The 21,798-nt window shown below is 48.3% G+C and overlaps 1 protein-coding gene across 2 annotated transcripts in view; it reads right to left on the bottom strand.

Annotated features, from left to right (window-relative positions):
• The window catches only part of LOC131192751 (zinc finger protein 493-like), a 213,528-nt gene extending 192,428 nt beyond the window's left edge, over positions 1-21,100 (bottom strand). The window contains exons 1-3 of one of the 2 annotated variants that reach the window (XM_058172241.1): positions 10,384-10,973; positions 10,013-10,127; positions 573-640 (exon numbers count right to left, since the gene is read on the bottom strand). In XM_058172241.1, coding sequence (XP_058028224.1) covers positions 573-640; positions 10,013-10,127; positions 10,384-10,788 — 588 coding nt within the window. In that variant the 5' untranslated portion in view covers positions 10,789-10,973. Of the gene's footprint in view, positions 1-572; positions 641-10,012; positions 10,128-10,383; positions 10,974-21,023 lie in introns of those variants that run through there. The other variant, XM_058172239.1, reaches the window with a different exon arrangement.
• Between the last annotated feature and the right edge of the window lie 698 nt (positions 21,101-21,798).

The following is a 21,798-nucleotide window of genomic DNA, read 5'->3' as shown; positions in this document are numbered from 1 at the left end:
ACAGGAGGTGCTATTTTCCAAAGCACCAAGGCCAAACAAGGAATAATGGATGGAAACTGAACAAGGAGAGGTTCAACCTGGAAATAAGGAGACTTTTGACAGTGTGAGCAATCAACCAATGGAACAGAAGTTGTGGGAGCTTCATCACTGGGAGCTTTCAAGAAGAGACTAGACTGCCAACTGTCAGAAATGGTGTAGGGTGGTTGGACTAGATGACCTACAAGGTCCCTTCCAACTGTTAATCTGTACTTTATGAGGTTGAATTAATTACAAAAAGAAAGGTGGTCCAGCAGTTCATACCACTGTGAAAAGTTTATTCCTAATTGTTGAAGAATTTTAAAAGTGCTTCTTGTAAAGGCAAAGTTGGAGGAGCACCTAGCAGAACAAGATAACCAGAGGAAGCTGTGTTGACTGACAGCAACTTCAACCTGCTATTCTGCTGTCCATGTTGTGGAAGGAGACAAAAATAATCCAGTCCAAACAAGGGGGGAAATAGAAGGAGAGAGCACTCTGCACACCCACTTCACTTCCTGAAGGGAGAATAGAAATCGAATAACTTTTCCCTTTCTTACTTGATTTAGGGGTTCAGCCGCTGTTGGATCGCCATCATAAAAATCAGAAAATTTCATTCTTTGTTTCTCTGTAAGGAATAAATAATTTCAAAATAAATAATTGTTTTATTTATTTATTTTAGACAATTTAAATGCTGCCTATCTGCACATGGCGACTGAAGGCGGCTTACAAAAACCCATATTAAAATAATAAAACTAATAAAAGGAGAATTATATAATACATTAAAATAATAAAATCACTCCCACCCCCTGCACTGGCGACAGCACCACACAGGAGCCATTTAATGGGCTCCACCCCGTTCTGGGTTCCCCAGGCCCGCTGGCAGAACCAGGTCTTCAACGCCTTCCAGAAGAGCGCTAGAGTAGGGGCCATTCTAATCTCTCGGGGGATGATGTTCCAGACAGGGAGCCCCCATGGAGAAGGCCCTTCTTCTGGGCCTCACCAGGTGTGTCTTCCTAGGAGATGGGACACACAACATTCCCTGCCTCCACACTCTCGTGGGTTGGGCAGATGTAACCAGTAAGAGATGGTCCCTCACATAACCTGGTCCCAAGCCATGAAGGGCTAAAGGTGACAATCAGCACCTTTAATTGCACCGGGAAGCAAATTGGCAGCCAATGCAGCTCCTACAGGAGACACTTGTGCTCACTGGGGTCTGCACAAAGCCATAGGTCCGTGGTAAATAAAGCCCCCCTCGTTTGTGATCTTATCCAAGAGGGGGGTGCGGACCTGATGGGCACAGGAGACCTGGTTGGGCACGGAAGGGAGTTCCCTGGTGGAAATGTGCCCACCAGGTTTCCATGCATTGCATCAGCCGAGCCCAGGGTAGGGGGTGGCTTGTTATCAACGAGAGTCTAGAACCAAGGGAGACCACTGTACCACAGATAGCGGATGTGAATCCTCTTGTGAAGTGGGGCCTGGGGAGGCAGGTGGCTTGCTGATCACATACCTGGCTCCTTGTTACGTGACAGCAGCCCTGCCCGAGCTGCTGGATGTAATCGCTGGGATGGCGGTTGAGACCCCAGACTTATGGTCATGGGGATTTCAACCATCGGTGGGTGAGGAGTCCATGGCAGCTCGGGAGTCACAGCTCCATGACGGCCCTGGACCTGACCCAGTTCCCACTCACATCGGGGAAACACTCTGGACTTGGTTTTCACTCTGGACAGTGGTTGAATGATCTGGAATTAGGGATATAGTTATTAAACCCTTGTCATGGTCAGATCATTCTCTTCAACTCGACTAACACACCCTCAGCGCAGGGAGACGGGACTTCACTGGTTCCGTCCCAGGCGCCTGATGGACCCAGAGGTTCCAGATGGAGCTTGGGCCACTACCTGAGGACTTGGCCCGCTCTCGACTGGGACCTTATCGCTGCCTGGGAAGGCGGCGCGGGGCTCTGGATCGGCCGGCCTCTGACTCAGCGCCGCTTCGATTAGCTCCTTGGTATTCCAAGGAGCTGAGAGAAGCGCCGGAGAAACGCCTGGAGAGTAATTGAGGCCACCTCCGAATCTGACCGGACACTAGTGCGGTCTCAAATTCAGACCTATCTGGTGATGAAGGTGGCAAACGAGTATTTTTCCACCCTCATTGCATCTGCAGATAACCCAGCCGCTGTGACTCTTATTCATCAGGAGGAAGATCAGCAGGGCGAGCTGAGGAGTTTACAGTATCTGCAAGATAAAATCGCTCAGATTCGGAAGAGTTGGACAGATAGGTAGGGCGAGATGGCGGAGCTGGTCTTGATGTTTCCATCTGGGATGAGTTCAATTCTGTGACTCCTGAGGACATGGACAGGATACTGTGGGGGCTGAATGCCACATGTTTATTGGACCCGTGTCCTCCTGGTTGGGCCACCGGGAGGTTACACGTGGCTTCAGTGAATTGTTAATGCTTCTTTGATGGAGGGTGTTTCCACCTTGAAAGAAGCAGTGGTGAGGCCCTTCCTCAAGAAGCCTTCCTGGATCCAGCCATTTTATCTAATTATCGTCCTGTTCCAACCTTCGCTCACGGCGAAGGTTGTTGAGATGGTGTTCCCTCAGTACCTGGATGAAACTATCTATCTAGATGGGTTCCAGTCCGCCCGCCCGGTTACAGCACAGACGGCCTTGGTCGTGGTTGATGATCTCTGGAGGGCTCGGGACAGGGGTTGTTCCTCTAGTCCTATTAGATCTCGGCGCTTTCGATACCATCAACCATGGTATCCTGCTGCGACGGCTCAGGGGATGGGAGTGGCACCATTTATCGGTGGCTCTCCTATCTCTCCGACCAGTCGCAGACGGTGTTGGCAGGAGGGCAGAGGTCACGCCTCCCATGTGGGGTGCCACAGGGTCCTCTCACCTCTTCTCTCAACATCTATATGAAGCCACTGGGTGAGATCATCCATGGCTTTGGGGTGAGTTGTCATCTATATGCTGATGACACCCAGCTGTACATATCACCCCAGGCCACCCCAACAAGGCCACTGACGCCATGTCCTGGTGTCTGGAAGCCGTAGGTCTGGATGGGGAGGAACAAACTTCAGCTCAATAGACCGAGTGGCTGTGGATGCTTCCCGGTACAGCCAGCTTTCCATTGCTGACTATTGGGGCAAGTCCTCACAGAGATGCAACTTAGGCATCCTCTTGGATGCATGTGTTCTGTTTCCTTCCAATACTCCCAGCAAAGAGTCCGTCAGAGGCCTTCCTTTTTTCCCTTTTATTTACATAGATACATGTCCTGGCCACGTACCCACGGGCCTGCCAAGTTTCTGGAGATAACGAGGAAATTATAGATAAGGCCAGAATTACTCACGAATATATTCTTCCCTCCATGAAGGTTATCGCGCCAAATTCATTGCTTTGTCCGAGACAAAAACCAGGAAGTCCGCCTCCTATTTATAGTCTCTGCAGATGTCACTGCATGACAATTATGACTTGGCTTTGTCCCAACTCTTCCGCTGCTGCCACGCCGATCAAGCCTTCGTAATCTTGCCCCTCCAAAACTGTTCTTGGGCGCCAAATCAGAAGAAGGCCGGGAGAATCAGGCCTTGCCGCCTCCCTTTGAGTGGGTGCCAGGGAGGGAGGGCTCAAGAGAAGCAGGGCTTGCCAGGTCTTCTCCTCATTTCTGAATCATCTGAGTCCAGGAGTCTGGGTCCAGGAACCTGGGTCACAACACTATCCTCACCGCAGGGCCCTTCCCCGGGCTGACGATCGGGATGCGGTCGGGCTGGGTTCTGCTCATGGAAGGCCTGCACCAGGTCAGGGCATGAACGCCGGAGGCATCTACCCAGGAGAAATCAGTCCCGATCCCTTCCACGCGATCAAATATTGGAAACGACCCTTTAGCCAGCGAGAGTCTCGTACGCTGTGGACTTCAGATTCCTCCGACCCGCCCTCGGCGACAGTGACGGTGCTGTTGGGCACCAAGGGGACTCGTGTGGCCTCAGGAACCAGAAGGGACCGTGAAAACGGGTGGATCCGCATGGATCGTGGCAGGGTCAGTAGGCTACCGGGTTGATGACCGACAGGAACGGGCCGATGAATCGGTGGTCCAACTTCTTTACCGGCGGTCGGACGGGAGGTGTTTGGTGGAGAGCCACACCGGTCTCCAACTGCCAGCGGGGCGCGTTCCGGGAGCGTCAGCGGACCGTTGTAGTCCTCCTTGATTCAGCTGCTGACGATAACTGTTGGACCGCATGCACCCGCCAGGAAGGTCTGCTGGGAACAGGAGAGTCCGTGGTGCCAGAGGGAAGAGCGGATGGTACCCCACATTGGCAAAGAACGGGTCATCTGAGTAGAGGAGAGTTAAAAGCAAACTCCGCCAGAGACAGGTAGTCGCCCAGTTGTCCTGTTGCTGGTTGATGAAGCAACGGAGATACTGTTCCAGTATACCGATGACCTTCTGTACCCCGCCGGTCTCCGGATGGTGCGATGACGACAGACATACCTGCACCTCCAACGCGCCATCAGGCTCTTCCAGAAGCGGGCTGTGAACTGAACTCATGGTCCGAAACCACCCTGTCCGTAGACCATGGAGGCGGAAGATGTGCAGAAAGAGACGGGCCGCTTTTGCGGCTGTGGGCAGTCCGCGGCATGAAGTGTGCCATCTTGGTGAGCATGTCCACCACCACCAGCACTGGTGAACCCAGAGCGGCAGGTCTGTCAGGAAATCCATAGAGATCGCCCCAGGGTCTGTCGGGTGGCAAGGGTTGGAGGAGCGAGGCCCCGTGGCGGTCTTGGCTTGCCGGCACGCAGGATGTCACGAGGCATGTATATCATGCCGCACTGGGCCACCAAAAGGTCCGTGTCACCAGGTGGAGGGTCTTGAAGAACCCAAAATGTCCTGCTGCAGGGTTGTCGTGGCACTGGGTCATGACGAGGGCTCGGAGTGGTCCTGTGGGCACATATAATCGCCAAACTTGAGTAAGTCCTCCTCCAAGGTCCAAGGAGACGGGGCCCACCTCCGCCTCTCCTTTGCTGCGACCAGGCGCCCTGGCGCCGCACCTGGGCCCGCAAGTCCACTGGCTCTGCTGCCAAGGCTTCTGCCGCAGCACTGTCCGTGGAGGAAGGGGGTCCTTGGCGCAGAGGTACTCTGGCTTGGACAGGGCATCCGCCGTTGTGACCGCTGGGAATGTAGGTCACGGAAGTTGAACCGGCAAAACAACGCACCAGGATCTGCCGCTGGTTTAACTTCCGAGCTGTGGTGAGGTGCTCGAGATTCCGATGGTCCGCTCGGACCTCCACCTGATGTCGGGCCCTCCAGATGGTGTCGCCAAGCCTCGAATGCAGCCTTGATAGCCAGCAACTCTTTTCCCAGATAGTGTTGCGCCGGAAGGTTGAGTTTCCGGGAGTAGTAGGAAAAGTGTGCCGCCATTCCGGAGCCTGTAGCAGCACCGCCCCAGAGCCACATTGACGCGTCTTCACCACAAAAGGCCGGAGCGGTCGGGATGCCTCAGGACGGGTTCCGTGACGAAGGCTTTCTTGAGGGCTGTGAATGCTTCTGACCCACCGAATGCAACCTTCTTCCTGAGGAGCTGGGTAAGTGGAGCTGTCAGTGGCGAAGCCCGGGATGAAGGTCCGTAGTAGTTGGGCAGTAGGCGCTGAACATCCTTCACCCGACGAGGGCTTCCCAGCTACACAAAGCTTCTACTTTACATGGGTCCATGGCTATGCCTCGGGCGAGATATGCCCGAGGAATTCTATGGAAGTCCGGAAGAAGACGCATTCATCGATTGAGTTGTTGCCCCGCATTGCTGCAGAACCAGACTGACGGTCGAAGGTGGCTTTCCTGGACCGAGTAAATCAGGATGTCGTCGAGGTAGATAACCAGAACCGATCCAACATGTCTCGAACACGCTGCTCATGAAGTGCTGAAAACGGCGGAGCATTGGTCAACCCAAATGGCATGACAGTGTATTCAGAGTGTCCGTATCGGGTGCCGAATGCCGCTTCCATTCGCTCCTTCTCGTATCCGCACCAGGTTGTAGGCCCCGGAGATCGAGCTTGGTGAAGATCGTGGCCTCCCGCAACCTTTCCAGTAGCTCCGGATGAGCGGGTAGCGATTCCGCACCGTAATGGCGTTAGCGGTAATCACAGATAGGCGCAAGTCCCCTGTCTTCTTCACAAAGAGGACCGGGGCCGAGAGGGGACTTTGAAGGCCGGATGAACCCTCGGGCCAGGTTTTGTCCAGGAAGTCCCTGAGGGCGGCCAACTCGGGCTCCGACATGGAATACAGGCCCCACAGGCAGTGGTGTTGGGCAGAAGGTCCACGGGCAATCGAGGGCGGCGGGTAGTCGGTCCGCCTCCTTCGCTGAACACGCCGGGAAGTCCAGCTCAGGAGGCAAGGTGATGGCAGCGGTGGGACTGGCCGGCACAGGTGTGGCGGATGTGATCGACGACTGCAGACTCGGGAAAGAGATGCCTGCGACCAGGCCACCTGAGGATCGTGGGTCCGCCAGGCCAACCCAAGGACCAAGGGAAAATGAAGGTCCGTGACATAAAACTGGATCGCCTCATGGTCCCCAATAGCCAGGCGCAAAGGCTGGGTGGCAATTTAATGGGGCCGGACACCAGTTCTCCCATCAATTGTCTCTACCCGCATCGGAGGGTCCACCGAACCACGGGGACCGCAAACTGGGTCACAAAGGCCTGGTCCATAAAGTTTGTTGTGGCCCTGAGTCCACCAGCATGCGCCTGGAGCCCGTCCGACTGGTTCCCCAACCATATCCGTGTGTCCAGAATCAGATGCCGAGGGGCCCAGAGTCTACTTCTGCAACGCCCAGTGGGTGTTAATGCGTGCCCGACCTAGGGTTTCCCGAGGTCGGGCCTGCCCGCTTCGATTGGTCACGCTGTGATTCGGGAGGCGTGCCCGCTTTCTGGGGCAAGAAGCGGTGGCGGGCTCCCACAGTACCGGTTCGCCTCCTGGGCTGTTAGGCGAGGTCTGGCGCGCCCAACTCCATGGGCTCTTCCAGCGGTTACAAAACGTGGGCGACCCTGGGTGCTGGTGGTGCAGGAAGTGGGGGTGCAGATGTCGACGGAGGGTCCCGGGGTGCGGATGGACGGTCGCCGTTGCAGACGGGCATCGAGGCGGAGACAAAGGGCACCAAGTTGTCGAGGTCATGGCGCCTCCACGCGGGCCAGCCTCTTGCAATTCCTCTGAGAGTCCCTCCTGAACGCGCCACCAGCGCTGCATCATTCCAGTCAGAGTCCTGGCACAAAAGACGAAATTCGATGTACTCCTGCAGGCGTTTCCTTGACGGAGTTCCTTAAGGCGCCTGGTGGCCGTCAGCATTCGAACGGGTCCTCATACATGGTGCGAGGTGCTGCCAAAATGCTGTTGGTCCGCCAGCAGGGGCTGTCCTGGAGCAAGAGGGCGTGGCCCATCGAGCAGCCGAGCCGGAAAGAAGGTTAATCACGAGGCCACCTTAGCCCGGTCGTCTGGGAAATCCTCTGGCCTCATAGCCATGTAGAGCTGGCACTGTCCCAAGAAGGTCAGGAACATCTCAGGCTGCCCAGAAAACTTATCCGGCACGGTTATGGGCACTTGCGACAAGGAGGAGGTGGGAGGATGGGGGCTGCAGGCATTCCGGCAGCAAGTTGGCCTGCCAAGTGAGCCACTTGCTGCTGGAGCTGTTGATTAGCCGCCGCTTGTAGCTGCTCTAACTGCTGCTGTACCTGCTGGTCCATCTTTGGTGGAAGATGGTTTAGTCGGGTCTTGGACAAAATGTTCTGTTTCCTCTCCCAATACTCCCAACAAAGAAGTCAGTCAGAGGCCTTCCTTTTTCAAATTTATTTACATAGATTAGGCTGTCCTGGCCACGCTGCGGGCCTGCCAAGTTTCTGGAGATAACTAGGAAATTATAGATAAGGCCAGAGTTACTCACGAATATATTCTTCCTCCATTGAAACAATTTGCTGCGCAAATTCACTGCTTTGTCCAAGACAAAAAGCCAGGAAGTTCCGCCTCCTATTTATAGCCCTGTGACTCATCATTCTTGACTTTGTCCCAACTCTTCTGGTGCTGCGCAGATCACGCCTGCGCAGTAATCTTGCCAAAATTGTTCTTGGGCGTTGCCAAATCAGAAGGAAGGCCCGGAGAATCAGGCCTTGCCTCCTCCTCCTCCTGGGTGGGTGCCAGGGAGGAGAGGGCCCAGGGAAGCAGGCCTTGCCAGTTCCTCCTCATTCTGAATCATCTGAGTCCAGGAGTCTGGGTCCAGGAACCTGGGTCACAACAGCATGACATGTCTCTTGAAGATCATTTGTGGCCGTGCCAGGGGGCTTTTACCAGGTTCACCTGATCCGCCAGTTGCGTCCCTTTCTGGACCGGGTTTCTCGATCACCCATGCCCTCGTTACATCTCGCCTGGACTGCAATGCTCTCTACATGGGGCTCCCCTTGAAGAGCATCCGAAGCTCAAATGGTCCAGAATACAGCCCCGGTGATAGAGGAGCACCTCGTGCTCCCTAACACCTCTCCTGTGGCTGCACTGGCTTCCGTGGTCTTTTGCAATTCAGGTGTTGATTATTTAAAGCTCCATGGCTTAGGACCGGCTATTCTGGGACCGCCTGCCACAAACAGCCTCCCACCGACCTGTGCGCTCCCACAGGAGGGCCTCTTGCCGTCGGTGAAACAATGTCGACTGCGACCCCAGGGTAGGGCCTTCTCTGTGGGGCTCCTGCCCTCTGGAGCAGGCTGCCTCCGCCGCCAACTCCAACTTCCCGTGAGCTGAAGACTCTTTTATTCCATCTGGGCTAGCCTGATTAAGTAATTTTAAATGGGGTTTTAGTTTTTGTATTATTTAGTTTTTTAATATTTTTGGCCACTATTTACATAAATTTTTAGTCTGTTTTTAACGTGTATTTATTGTATCCTTTAAATTGGCTGTTAACCGCCCTGAGTCCTTCGGAGAACAGCGGTATACAAATGCAATCAATAAAATAAATAAATAAATATAAAATAATAAATAAAATAAAATAAAATAAAATACTGCATGCACCAACTGGAGCTTCCATTAGAGCGTGTTCCAATAGTCAAGAATGGGACTAGGGCATGAGTGACTGAGTATTGTCAGCCCAGGAAGTGTAACTGGTGCCCAACCCGTCTGCGCAAAGGCCCTCCTGGACACAACCGCCACCTGCTCTTCAAGCAGGAGTCGTGAGTCTAAAGAAACCCAATTCACACAGGGTCTGTTTGGGTAGTGCCATCTCATCCAAGACCAGAGGTGGCAATTCTCCCTTGGCCAACAAACAAACCCAGAGCCACTCGGTCTTGCCAGGCTTTAGTTTCAACCCGTTGCTCCCCATCCAGCTCCTAACAGCCTCCAGGCACTGCAAGAGGAGGACACAGCATCATTTAACCCACCATGAGCCGAGACATACAGCAAGATATCTCAGTCCATGCTGGCAGATGATCTTACAAAGCAGTTTCATATCAATATTGAAGAGGCGGAGAATACCGAGCCCAGAACCCGCAAAGCAGTGGACAAGGGCTGAATCTCTCCCCTCCTATCAACACTGACTGAGAGCAGCTGCAGAGGAAGGAAGTGGGCCAGAATAGCACAAGGCCTCCCACTCCCATCCCCCGAAGCCACCCCAGGAGAGTACCATGCATGTATCTTCCCTAGGATCCTGCCCTGTCTACTTCCTCAGGAGCAACAGGGTGAAACCATTCCCAGATAATAAAGGGGCTTCGACTGGACAAGGAACTACGCCAGTATCCAACTGGGAACAAAGTCGAGCAATTTTATCTTTCAAAAAAAGCACCAATTCCTCGGCAGGCCCCTTCAGGTGGAGCACAATCTCCCCCTTCCCCAGGAAGAGGAGGCTCACCTAAAGAGGGTCCCTGGGCGATTATCTGAAGGTGCAATTTGTCTGGAGAACTATAAATAGGGGGAGGTATCGTGTAGAAGAGAAGAGAGAGCGAAGGTAAGACAGATGGGTAATCATAGGATCTTCAATTACCTCCTGAGGTGTCCTGACTTTGATCCTCCCAAGGGATCCTCCTAAAAAATAGCTCCTGATGGGAGTTTGATGGTTTCTTCTTTCCCTCAGGATCTCTGATCTCCACAGTGCAGCACTTACAATACGAGGAAGGAAGGAAAAGCAGAATTAAAATACATCACACGACGTAAAGTGGATTCCTATATTCGGAACACAACCTCAAAGCCCCCAATATCCATCAGTGTGATTGAGTGAGAAAACAACGGAACAATGTCCTACAAGAATAGGTGGGACATCGCCACCTATTATAAATGTCAGAGAGGTTTGGGAAGGAGGGGTGAAGTATTCAAACACATTCTCTGTTGTCTTTTGAGCTCCCTAAAGTGTCTCACCTGCATCTCGACCTGCTCCTTCTGTTCCTCTGCCTGGCTCAAGAGGAAGCCTTCCACCAGGGCCACCGCCTGGGAGCTGGTCTCTGCTCCACACTCCCTCACCCAGCCCTCCATCTCTGGGGGAAGAAGAGCCAGGAACTGCTCCAGAACCACCAGGTCCAACATCTGGGCTTTGGTGTGCTTTTCTGATCTCAGCCATCGCCTGCAAAAGTCATGGAGTCGGCTGCAAAGTCCTCGGGGACCCTCAGCCTCCTGGCATTGGATGAAGCTCCAGGGCTGAACTTCTGAAGGGAGGATGGTTTCCTCCTCCAGGATCTCCTGCCCAGTCCTTGTCCAGAGCTTCCCAGGCTGAGCAGCTGAAGGGCCTTTTCCGGCTCCCTCCTTTCCCAAAGGTTGTGTCTCCATCCTTTCTCTCTCCTGCACAGCAACTCCAAATGGCTCCAAGGACTCTTCTGGGTCTCCAGATGCCTTTTCCTTCACGGGACCATTTCTGGCGCCTCAGGACTCTGATCCCTCCAAGTGACTCCGCTCTTTTTTTCCCAGCAAGAGAAAATTTTGCCTTGCAAAGATTTCAAATGGCTTCAAGTTTCTGTATCTGAGATGGGAAGAAAAATAATTAGAAAGAATTAAAAAGTGGAATTTAGCAATTAAACAACCTTCCCAACCTGCCTGGAGCCCCTGGCTCATCCCAGCGCAGGGCCGGAAGGAGGCAGCTGGAGAGGCCGCCCGCTTCTCTCCCCTCCGGAGACAGGATGGGGCCCTCAGCCTGGTGCGAATCCTGCCTCCTCCTCGGCTTCTCTCTCCTGCTGGGCCTCCGCAAGGCCGACCCTCCCCCCCCTCGGGCTCTTCGCATGGAGAGGGCGGCTGGGGAGCATGGGACTCGGGGTTGAAGCCGGAGGAGGGCCGGGCGGGGGTCTCTCCCTCCTCCGCCTCCCTTTGCCCGGGAAGAGCCCCCAACTCACCCGGAGAACGTCTGGATCTCCCCCCGCCAGACTCTCCCGCAGCCTCTCCGTCTCTTGCGGAGCCCCAGGGGTTAAGGAGAGCGAGTGCGGCGTCCTAGAGCGGCAAACATTTGTGACGTCACTTCCTTCCTAGTCTCCTCTGGAAAGGAAGCTGTGACGTTCACCGTCCAGTGGACCAATGGGGAAGCGCATGACGTTTCCTTCTTTTAGCAGAGGGCGCCCCCTGGTGGATTAGGGGCAAAGTGCCAGGATTCTAGAAAGCGCGGGAAAGTGGAGCGCGTCTGAGGGGAAGGGAGAGGGCAGGGATGATGGGCTTGGGAGTAGGGGGAAAGGCCCCTCTCCATGGCTCTCTGGCAGACAAAGGCTTCGACGTTTCCAGAGGCAGCACTTTCTCCATCTTCCTCTCTTTTCTGTCCAGGAACCGTTTGTGGAGATGGAGAAAAATCTCTCTGGAGGATTTGAACTCACTTCCTCAAGAACAGAACATTAAAACAGCTAACATCAAAACCTCATTAGGACAACAAAGAATGTTCCTGCGCCAACTCAGTAAGAGAAACTGCCCAAGGCTCTGATCCATTCTGAATTATTGAGTCTGTCATTGTCTATAACTGTCTGGTTAGTTCTGAACCCAACAAGAAAAACACAACAGAGGAAATTAGAACTGCAGAAAAATAATTACAGCTGCCTTCCATTGAATTCCTGTATACTGCAATCAGAGCCTGAAAAGGCAGATCCCCTCCTGGACATTTCTTCAACTCTACCTGAAAGCGCTATAGAGCACTGAAAGAACAACTAGACAAGAACAGCAGATTCTGCTAAACAAATAATTTCAACACTGTCAGACTATTTACTGAATCTGCACTACTATTAATCGTTTCATAGATCACCAACTCTCCACTTTGACTGTAACTTGTTGCTGATCCTTATGATTTATATTGATATATTGACTAATTGTAGTAAATTGTACCTTGATGACTATCTTTTCAACTGAGCATATGCACCAAGACAAATTCCTTGTGTCCAATCACACTTGGCCAATAAAATTCTATTCTATTCTATTCTATTTTCTATTCTGCCACTGAAGGCTGGGCAGAGAACGGCCTCAGAAATCCTGCCAGAAACAGCGTCAGTCAGAAAGGACAGGATTCTAAACACATTGTGTCTTCTTGTTGAGAACTTTGGTTGTGAAATGGAACACAGAAGCCATCTGGAAAATGGAGATTTCTGTCAATTTTTATTTTTAATTCAGCTGCCTTTCAATCGTGGATCACCTTAGACCTTGGGCGATCCACATCCTCTGAATCTGAAGAAAAGAACAGTCAGAGTGGGCAGACAGGACCAGTCTCTTGGAACTTGAGTCTTGGGATTGTTCAAATTGCAGCACAAAGTAAGATAAACCATTTGTCTGAAGTGGTGGTTTCCTCTAAGCAGATTGGACTAGATCAACTTAACTCTGCTGGTCTGCAACAGGTGCCATGTTCTAGAGTTAACATAACATAACAACAGTTGGAAGGACCTTTTCTAGTCACCCCTGCCTAAAGAGAAACATCTGTCAGATGGTTATAACATTTTCTTAAAATTTCCAGTGTTGGAGCATTCACAACTTCTGCAGGCAAGTGCCACTTATTAATTGTTCTGTCAGAAATTTCCTTAGTTCTAAGTTGCTTCTTTCTTTGATCAGTTTCACCCATTGCTTCTTGTTCTATCAGGTGCTTTGAGAACAGCCGACTTTTCTTTGTGGCAATGAGATATTGGAACACAGCTATCATGTCTCCCTAGTCCTTCTTTTTATTAAACTGGACATACCCAGTTCCTGCAAGTTCTTCATGTTTAGCCTCCAGTCCTCTAATCATGTTGCTCTTCTCTGTCTTTCTATAACATTGTGCTGTTTTTTCTGACTAAGTTTTTACTTGATTGGGTCACAACAGGAAGCATCAAAAAGGAATGAGCATAACTCAGTATTAAAAAAATGGATATTCAGATGTTAGACTTAGTTCATTCAGTTTGGAAGTTATAGCATTGAAAATCTCAATGACTGTTGTTCACACTTGCAACTGTTGCAGTATCTTTATGGTCACGTGATCAAAATTCAGTGGCAGCTGTTTGATTTATGACAGTCCAGTGCCCCAGGTCTGATCTTTTGCAATTCACATAGCAAATCAATGAAACCAGATTCATAACAATGTTATTTAACCTCTGTGATTCACTTAAAAACCATGGCAGAAAAGTCATAAATCAAAACTCACTTAACAAATGTTTCACTTAACAACAGAAATGTTGATCTCATTGCTCACAAGTCCGGACTACATCTACATTGTTGGGCTGTGCAATTTTTGTTCATGATTTTATATTTCTTTCAATTCTATTTCCTTTACAGAACAGAATAGAATGTCAGGGTTTCAAATAATACCCTCAAAGAAAACTCTTGAAGGATTCCTCAAAGTCACATTTTATTAGAGATGTCATATTGGATCTGGAAGCGGGCTTTCGGTCCACGGAAGTTGTCAAATGGCTGTTTTCAGCCTCAGGAGGCCCTGGAGCCAGGTGAGAAGAAAAACAGGCCAATGGGCCATCACATGCCAGAAGCGGGGAGGGATTGCATGGGATGCATAGAATTATGCGTGTGGGCATGCTGTGTGACACCTCCACCAGCCTGGCCTGGCAAAAAGGTTAGCCATCAGTGGTCCTAGACCAGGGGTCCCCAATATTTTGGATCTCAGGGACCATCAAGTTCGTAATTTCAAATCCCATGGACCACTAATACGAATCCAAAGCGCCGCTTGCTGAAGCACCTGGACTCCCAGTGATGGGATGGAGTCCTTCAGGCACTTTCCCTTCTCTCTTTTTCTCTTTCTCCCCATCTCTCGTCTCTCTCCACCTCCCCTCTCTCTCCCATTCTTTGTCTCTCATTCTCTCATCTTTCTCTCCCTTTTTCTCTCATTCCTTCTCTCTCTCCCCTTCTCTCTCTCTCTTCCACTCTTTCTCTCTCATTCTTTTTTCCCGTTAAGATTGGACACAGTCTTCAGGCAGTCTACATCAGACGCAGGCAAAAGTCCATGAACATGGAATGTTTTTATGACTAACTTTCTACCGCTTCAACAACCCCCTCCCAACTTCCCCAGTTAAAATATGTGGCAGTTAAGAAGCAAAAAGAAAATTGCCTACCAAAGCTGACCTCCTCTTCCCATTCATTATATCATCTTTCTCTCCCTTCTCTCATTCTTTCTCTCTTCCCACTCTCTCTCCCCTCTTTCTCTCATTCTCTCTCTCTCTCCTTCCTCATTCTCATCTCTTTCTCTCCCCTTCCACTCATTCTCTCTCACTTTCTCTCTCCCCTCCCTCATTCTCTCTCCCCACTTTTCTCTCATTCTCGTTCTTCTCTCCCCACTCATTCTCTCTCCCTCTCATTCTTTCTCTCCTCTGTTTCCCTTCTCTCATCTCTCATTCTCTCTTCTCCCATTCATTCTCTCTCACTCTTTTCTCTCATTTTCTCTCCTCCTGTTTCTTTCTCCCACACTCTCATTCTCTTTCTCTCTCAACTCTTTCTCATTCTGATTCTCTCTCTCTCTTATCTCTTTCTGTCTCTCATTCATTCTCTCTCATTCTCTCTGATTCTCTCTCTCTCTCTCTCTCTCTCATCTCTCTCTCATCTCTGGCTCTCATTCTCTGCATCCTTTCAGAGCCAGGTGGCCAGCAAGAGCTGTGAAGCGCCTCGGACAACATCCCCAGAGCGGGCAAGCCAGTCGGAGCACTCTGAGTTTTCCCTCCAGCTGAGTAATCAGCCCAGAGACTCTGGGAGGAGGAGGCGGGAAGAAGGAGCAAGTACTGGAAAACAAGGCATGCCAGGAAGGAGTTGCCTGCTGACCTCAGAAAATTAAGGTGCATCAATATTTAATACAAGTCATTCTTTGGGACTTCTTCCAAGTGCTCATCTCTCTCATTCTCTCTCTTATTCTCTCATTCTCTTTCTGTCTCTCATCTCTCTCATTCTGATTCTGTCTCTCTCTCATTCTCTTTCTCATTCTCTCTTTCATTCTGTCTTTTCTGTATTTCATTTTAGCGGCATCAATTCCGCTTGGTATATTTGCCAGTGGAGCAAAGCAGTCTGCTGCCACTTGGGACTCAGAGCTGTAAATGGCGCCTGATCAGAGCAGCCAGATTTTGCTCTCCATTGTGGATGCCAGACATTACCTCTGAGGTCTCCCGCCATTTCCGCTCCAGACTTGCAGGGCCAATCTGGCATCTACAATGCAAAATGCTGCTCCCAGACCAGTCTATTTCAGTTCAAGTCTCACGGAGATGCTGCTTTAGCTGGCAAATACAAGCGAATACTGATGCTCTTGCAGTAGTGTGCTCACAGCTTCCAGCCATGGCAATCTCTGCTTGGACAGTTCCTCCACCAGGCTGCAGCAAAATAAAGATTTCTCCACGGACCACCAAAATTTTCTGACCACGGTTTGACTGCTGGTCTACATTTCAGGAACTATTGATCTTCCTTTCAGTCAAGTGACTATCCAGTCTCTTCTTAAAACATCCAGGATGAAGCAACCACAATGTCTGAAGGAAAGCTGTTTCACTGGTTAAATGTCTTTACTGTAAGGAAGATCCTTGTTAATTCAAAATTGCTCTCAATTATTTTGAATTTGTTATCCTACCCTCTGCTTTGGAAAACTGACCCCTCCTCTTTGTGGCAGCCTATCAAGTACTAGAATATTGCTATCATGTCACTCCCAATCCTTCTTTTCTCTAGATTAGCCAAAATCCTGCGACCGTTCTTCATATGTTTTAGTCTCCAGGCCTTTAATCAGCCTACTGCTCTTCTCTGTACTTTTTCCAAAGTCTCACCATCTTTTGTAATTTGAGGACCAAAACTGGATGCAGTATTCCAGGTGTGGTCTTACTAAGGTTTTATAGAGGGACTATACTTCATGTGATTTTGATTCTATGCTTCTGTTTAAATTTTATTAGCTTTTTGGCTGCTGCACAGGTAACTCATCCATTCAGACTCCAAGGTCCTTCTCAGTTTTGTTGATTTTGGGTACTCTTTTTCTGCCCAGGTGTAAAACAGGTTCTGAAAGGTTCTGGACCGATAGTGGAAATTTTGAGTAGTTGAGGCATATCACCTCTGGCTGACCCCGAGTGGATGCATAGAGATTTTACAATATTCTTCCCCCAGGAGTGGGGTGGTAATGGGATTTTGCAGTATCCTTCTGCCATGCCCACCAAACCACGCCCACAGAACCAGTAGTAAAAAAAAATTAGATTTCACCACTGGATTCAACCTTATCTCATTTGGATCAGAAAGACACAATATGCATAGACATGGTAGGACACTGGCTAGAATACAGTACTACAGGCTAATTGCCCACAGCCAGGAGTTTCATTCGGACAGGCTCATGGTTGATTCAGACTTTCATCCTTCTGAGGACAGTAAAATGAGGATGCTGGGGACCATACTGACTTTGTAAACTGCTTAAAGAGTATTGTAAAGCATTTTGGGTATATAAGTCTAAGTGGAATTACTATTGTTATATAGTTTCTCCAGCATGGATCCTTATGAGAAGAAAGACCTCCACTTTGAGCAAAGTCTTTCCACACTCCATGCATTTATGGCTTCTCCCTGTATCCTTGTATATTCTTAAATACTGTTATGAGCAAAGGTCTTTCCACACTCCATGCATTTATATGGTTTCTCCCTGTATGGATCCTTTAAATTCTTAGTACTTTTGAGCAAAGGTCTTTCCACACTCCATGCATTTAAATGGCTTTTCCCTGTGTGGATCACCTTATGTGAAATAAGATGACCTCTTGAGCAAAGGTCTTTCCACACTCCATGCATTTATAGGACTTTTCTCTTGTGGAGTTTATTGTGTTACTGAGTCCACTGCTACGTCTTTCCACTCCATGCATTTATGGCTTCTCCCTGTGGATCCTTTTATGTATTCTTAGGCCACTGTTGAGCAAAGGTCTTTCCACTCCATGCATTTATCGGCTTCTCCCGGTGTGGATCACCTTATGGCGAATAAGATGACCTCTTGAGCAAAGGTCTTTCCACTCCATGCATTTAAATGGCTTCTCCTGTGTGGATCATCTTATGGCGAATAAGATGATCTCTTTGAGCAAAGGTCTTTCCACACCATGCATTTATATTCTCCCTGTGTGGATCCTCTTATGGTAATAAGATGACCTCTTGAACAAAGGTCTTTCCACACTCCATGCATTTAATGGCTTTTCCCTGTGTGGATCACCTTATGGAATAAGATGACTCTTTGAGCAAAGGTCTTTCCACACATGCATTATAACTTCTCCCTGTGTGGATCCTTTTATGTATTCTTAGGACTGTTATGAGCAAAGTCTTTCACTCCATGCATTTAAATGGCTTCTCTGTGGATCCTCTATGGAAATAAGATGACCTCTTTGAGCAAAGGTCCACACTCCATGCATTTGGACTTTTCTCTTGTGTGATCTTATTGTGCTTACTAAGTCCACTGCTATGAATGCCTCACACTCCATGCATTTATACGGCTTCTCCCCTGTGTGTATCCGTTTGTGTATTCTTAGGCTACTGTTTTGAGCAAAGGTTTTTCCGCACTCCATGCATTTAAATGGCTTTTCCCTGTGTGGATCTCTTATGGAAATAAGATATCTTTGAGCAAAGGTCTTTCCACACTCCATGCATTTAAATGGCTTTTCCTGTGTGGATCTTTGTGTAATAAGACTCTTTGCAAAGGTTTTTCCACACTCCATGCATTTAAATGGCTTTTCCCCTGTGTGAATCCTCTTATGGGAAATAAGATGATCTCTTCGAGCAAAGGTCTTTCCACACTCCATGCATTTAAATGGCTTTTCCCCTGTGTGGATCACTTTGTGGAATAAGATTCTCTTGAGCAAAGGTCTTTCCACACTCCATGCATTTAAATGGCTTTTCCTGTGTGGATCATTTTGTGCATAGTAAGTGCTTTACTATAAGCAAAGGTCTTTCCACACTCCATGCATTTATACGGCTTCTCCCCTGTGTGGATCATTTTGTGCATAGTAAGTGCTTTACTATAAGCAAAGGTCTTTCCACACTCCATGCATTTATAAATTCTCCTGTGTGGATCTCTTATGGGAATAAGATTACTTCTTTGAGCAAAGGTCTTTCCACACTCCATGCATTTATAGGCTTCTCCCTGTGTGGATCCTCTTATGGAATAAGATTACTTCTTTGAGCAAAGGTCTTTCCACTCCATGCATTTATAGGCTTTTCTCTTGTGTGGATGTTATGGGTCCACTGCTATGTGATGTTTCCTCACTCCATGCATTTATCTTCTCCTGTGTGGATCTCTTATGGGAAGATTACCTCTTTGAGCAAAGGTCTTTCCTCCATGCATTTATCTTCTCCCTGTGGATCTCTTATGGGAATAAGATTACCTCTATGAGCAAAGGTCTTTCCACTCCATGCATTTATGGCTTCTCCCTGTGTGGATCCTCTTATGGGAATAAGATTACCTCTTGAGCAAAGGTCTTTCCACACTCCATGCATTTAGCTTCTCCCTGTGTGGATCTTATGGGAAATAAGATGACCTCTTGAGCAAAGGTCTTTCCACAATCCATGCATTTAAATGGTTTTCCTGTGGATCATTTTGTGGATAGTAAGATTACTTCTATAAGCAAAGGTCTTTCCATACTCCATGCATTTATACTTTCTCTCCTGAGTGGATCCTTTTATGGGAAATAAGATTACTATGTCTTCTGAACTTTACACTCTGCATTTGTATAGCTTCTCCCCAGTGTGAATCCTTTCATGGGAAGTAAGTTGCCTGCTTGTTCTAAAACATGTTCTTTCCAAACATTGATAAGGCTTCTCTTTTGTCAATCATTTGAGGTGTAAGAATTTATTTCAAGAGAAGGCATGAATGTCATGTAACTTTTCCGTTGTGTCTTCTTATGCATCTTCTCCTTGTTTTAAATGGTGTTCTTTTACTAGTAATTTAGCTTTGATTGGCAAACTTTTCCAATATATTTTTCCTTATTTTCTCCTGTTGCATGAAAGTTTTGTATTGGAGCATCAGTGGAAGATGAGCTTTCCTGATTCCTATCATTTGACTGGTTTCCATCATGGTTTCTAATTCCATTAATTCCAAACTCTGTTCCATCTTTAGCATTGATCACTTGGAATAGTTCACAGGAATCTTGATTCTTCTGATATTATTACCTTCAAAGCAAAGAGAAATGAAAATGATAACAAGGTTAGAGAAGATCAAACCGTAAGTCAAGTGAATTTCCTTCTGAATTTTCCAAAATTCGTTATTTTATGTTTGCATGCTTACAGTGGTGTGATATAGACAGAATGATTTCTATATTCATGAGTCCTGAAAGCTTTGAAAATATCTAAACATCTCTTTCTTTATCTATATATGTGCAAACCAAACAAAATCTGTTTTGAGTCATGGAATAATCAGAAACATCCAAGGAGGAATAGGAGAAAGATTTATTGGGGTGGGTTAATTTCAGAGACCTGAGAGAACTGAAACAATTTTGAAACAAGCTCTTTCTTCCCAAGTACCTTGGAGCAGCTGCTCCATGGCGTCTGTTGTCTGGCAGGCAGGACTACCACTGCTCGTTCCTTGATCCCAGGGATGAGACTTTGGGCAAGTCCTTGCTTGAAGCCTCCCATTAGCTTGTAAATGTCTTTGCACTGAGACTGGAAAGGTTGGGAGGCTTCAAGAATGACTATTTCTACTCATCGGTTGAAGGGCATTTGGCGGATCTGGTACAGGCTTCCGTTTGCAGAGAAGAGGCCTAAACTACTAGTGTGAGATCACACAAGGCGAAGTGCAAGATCTCACACTAATTATCTTAGGATCACTGCAGTACTTTAGTCCTGTGTTCTAAACTGAGGACTGCACGAGATCCAGGGCAAAGTCTTTGAAAACAAAGAGGCCTTCCTTTGTTTGAAAGCATTTTGTCCTGGAGCTTGTGCAGCCTTGGTTAGCAGAAAAGAGGCCTATAGCAGTGTAATGCCAGTTCATGTGAGATGACTAGTGCCAGATTTCCCACTATTGATCTTGTGTATCTCTCACTACTTTAGGCCTGTATGCACCCAAGCAGGCAAAGGAACCGACAGCTCGCTCCATCCCGTAAAGTAAGTCCCCAGTTGGGGTTACATGTTACTCTGCTGCTCATTTAAGTGTGAATGACGTGGTGCTGTAACATTTATAATTTCAGGACTGAGTCTTAAGTACTTGGGAGACAGTTAGGTCATAACTTGGAATGGTCACTTAGTGAACTGTCGTAACTGAGGATCACCTGTACCCTAGATGCTCTGAGGCACACTTCAAGAGGCCTTCTTGAATTGGGTGAGAATCCTCCTCCATGGCCTGAGCAAAGTTCTGTTCTCACACAATTTGGGAGGTTTCAGAGGACAAATAACATATGATCTCCAGAGGATACATAAAGAACACTCCATTCTTTTCATCCTCCACAGATAAGTTCAAATAGAAATGGAAAAATACAGATAAGGAATGGCCCAAAAGCATCTAAGCAAAGAGACACTGACTCTAAACTTCCTGGGTACCAGAAGGCCAGATACTTTCTTTTCCTTTCCAGGAGATGATATCTGATTATAGTTAGTTTTATTAAAAAACACTAATCTGTCTTCTTGAACTCTCTGATTGGGGACTAGAAAACTCTTACCCAGAGAGACCACGTTCCGATGGTTTTCAAGCATGACTTCCGAATGCAGCGCTTTCTGGGCAGGATCCAGCTGAGACCATTCCTCCTCAGAAATACACAGCCACCTCCTCGAAGGACACAAGACTCTCCTGAACATGGAAAAAAAGAACAGAACAGGAGGATTCGCAGTCTCTTCATAACATAACATAACAAAACATAATAACAATCAAATTGGAAGGGACCTTGAGGCTTTCTAGTTCAACCCCTGCCAGGCAGGAAACCCTACCATTGCAGACAAATGGCTATCCAACATTTTCTTTAAAATTTCCAGTGAGCATTCACAACTTCTGCAGGCAAGTTGTTCCACTTATTGATTGTTCTAACTGTCAGGAAATTTCTCCTTAGTTCTAAGTTGCTTCTCTCTGATTTTTTCCATTGCTTCTTGTTCTACCTCAGGTGCTTTGGAGAACAGCCCGACTCCCTCTTCTTTGTGGCAATGAGATATTGGAACACTGCTATCATGTCTCCCCTAGTCCTTCTTTTCATTAAACTAGACAGTTCCTGCAACGTTCTTCATATTTTAGCCCAGTCCCTCATTACCTTGGTTGCTCTTCTGCTCTCTTTCTAGAGTCTCAAGATCTTACATCGTGGAAACTGAATACAATATTCCAAGTGTAGCCTTACCAAGGCATTATAAAGTGGTATTAACACTTCATGTGATCTTGATTCTGTCCCTCTGTTTATGCAGCCCAGAACTTTATTTGCAAATCATCAATGATTTAGACAAGGGGTTGAA

This window comes from Ahaetulla prasina, chromosome 2 (genome assembly GCF_028640845.1).
Source record: "Ahaetulla prasina isolate Xishuangbanna chromosome 2, ASM2864084v1, whole genome shotgun sequence".
In the NCBI taxonomy this organism is placed as follows: Eukaryota; Metazoa; Chordata; class Lepidosauria; order Squamata; family Colubridae; genus Ahaetulla; species Ahaetulla prasina.
This window is presented reverse-complemented; position numbering and strand designations above follow the sequence as displayed.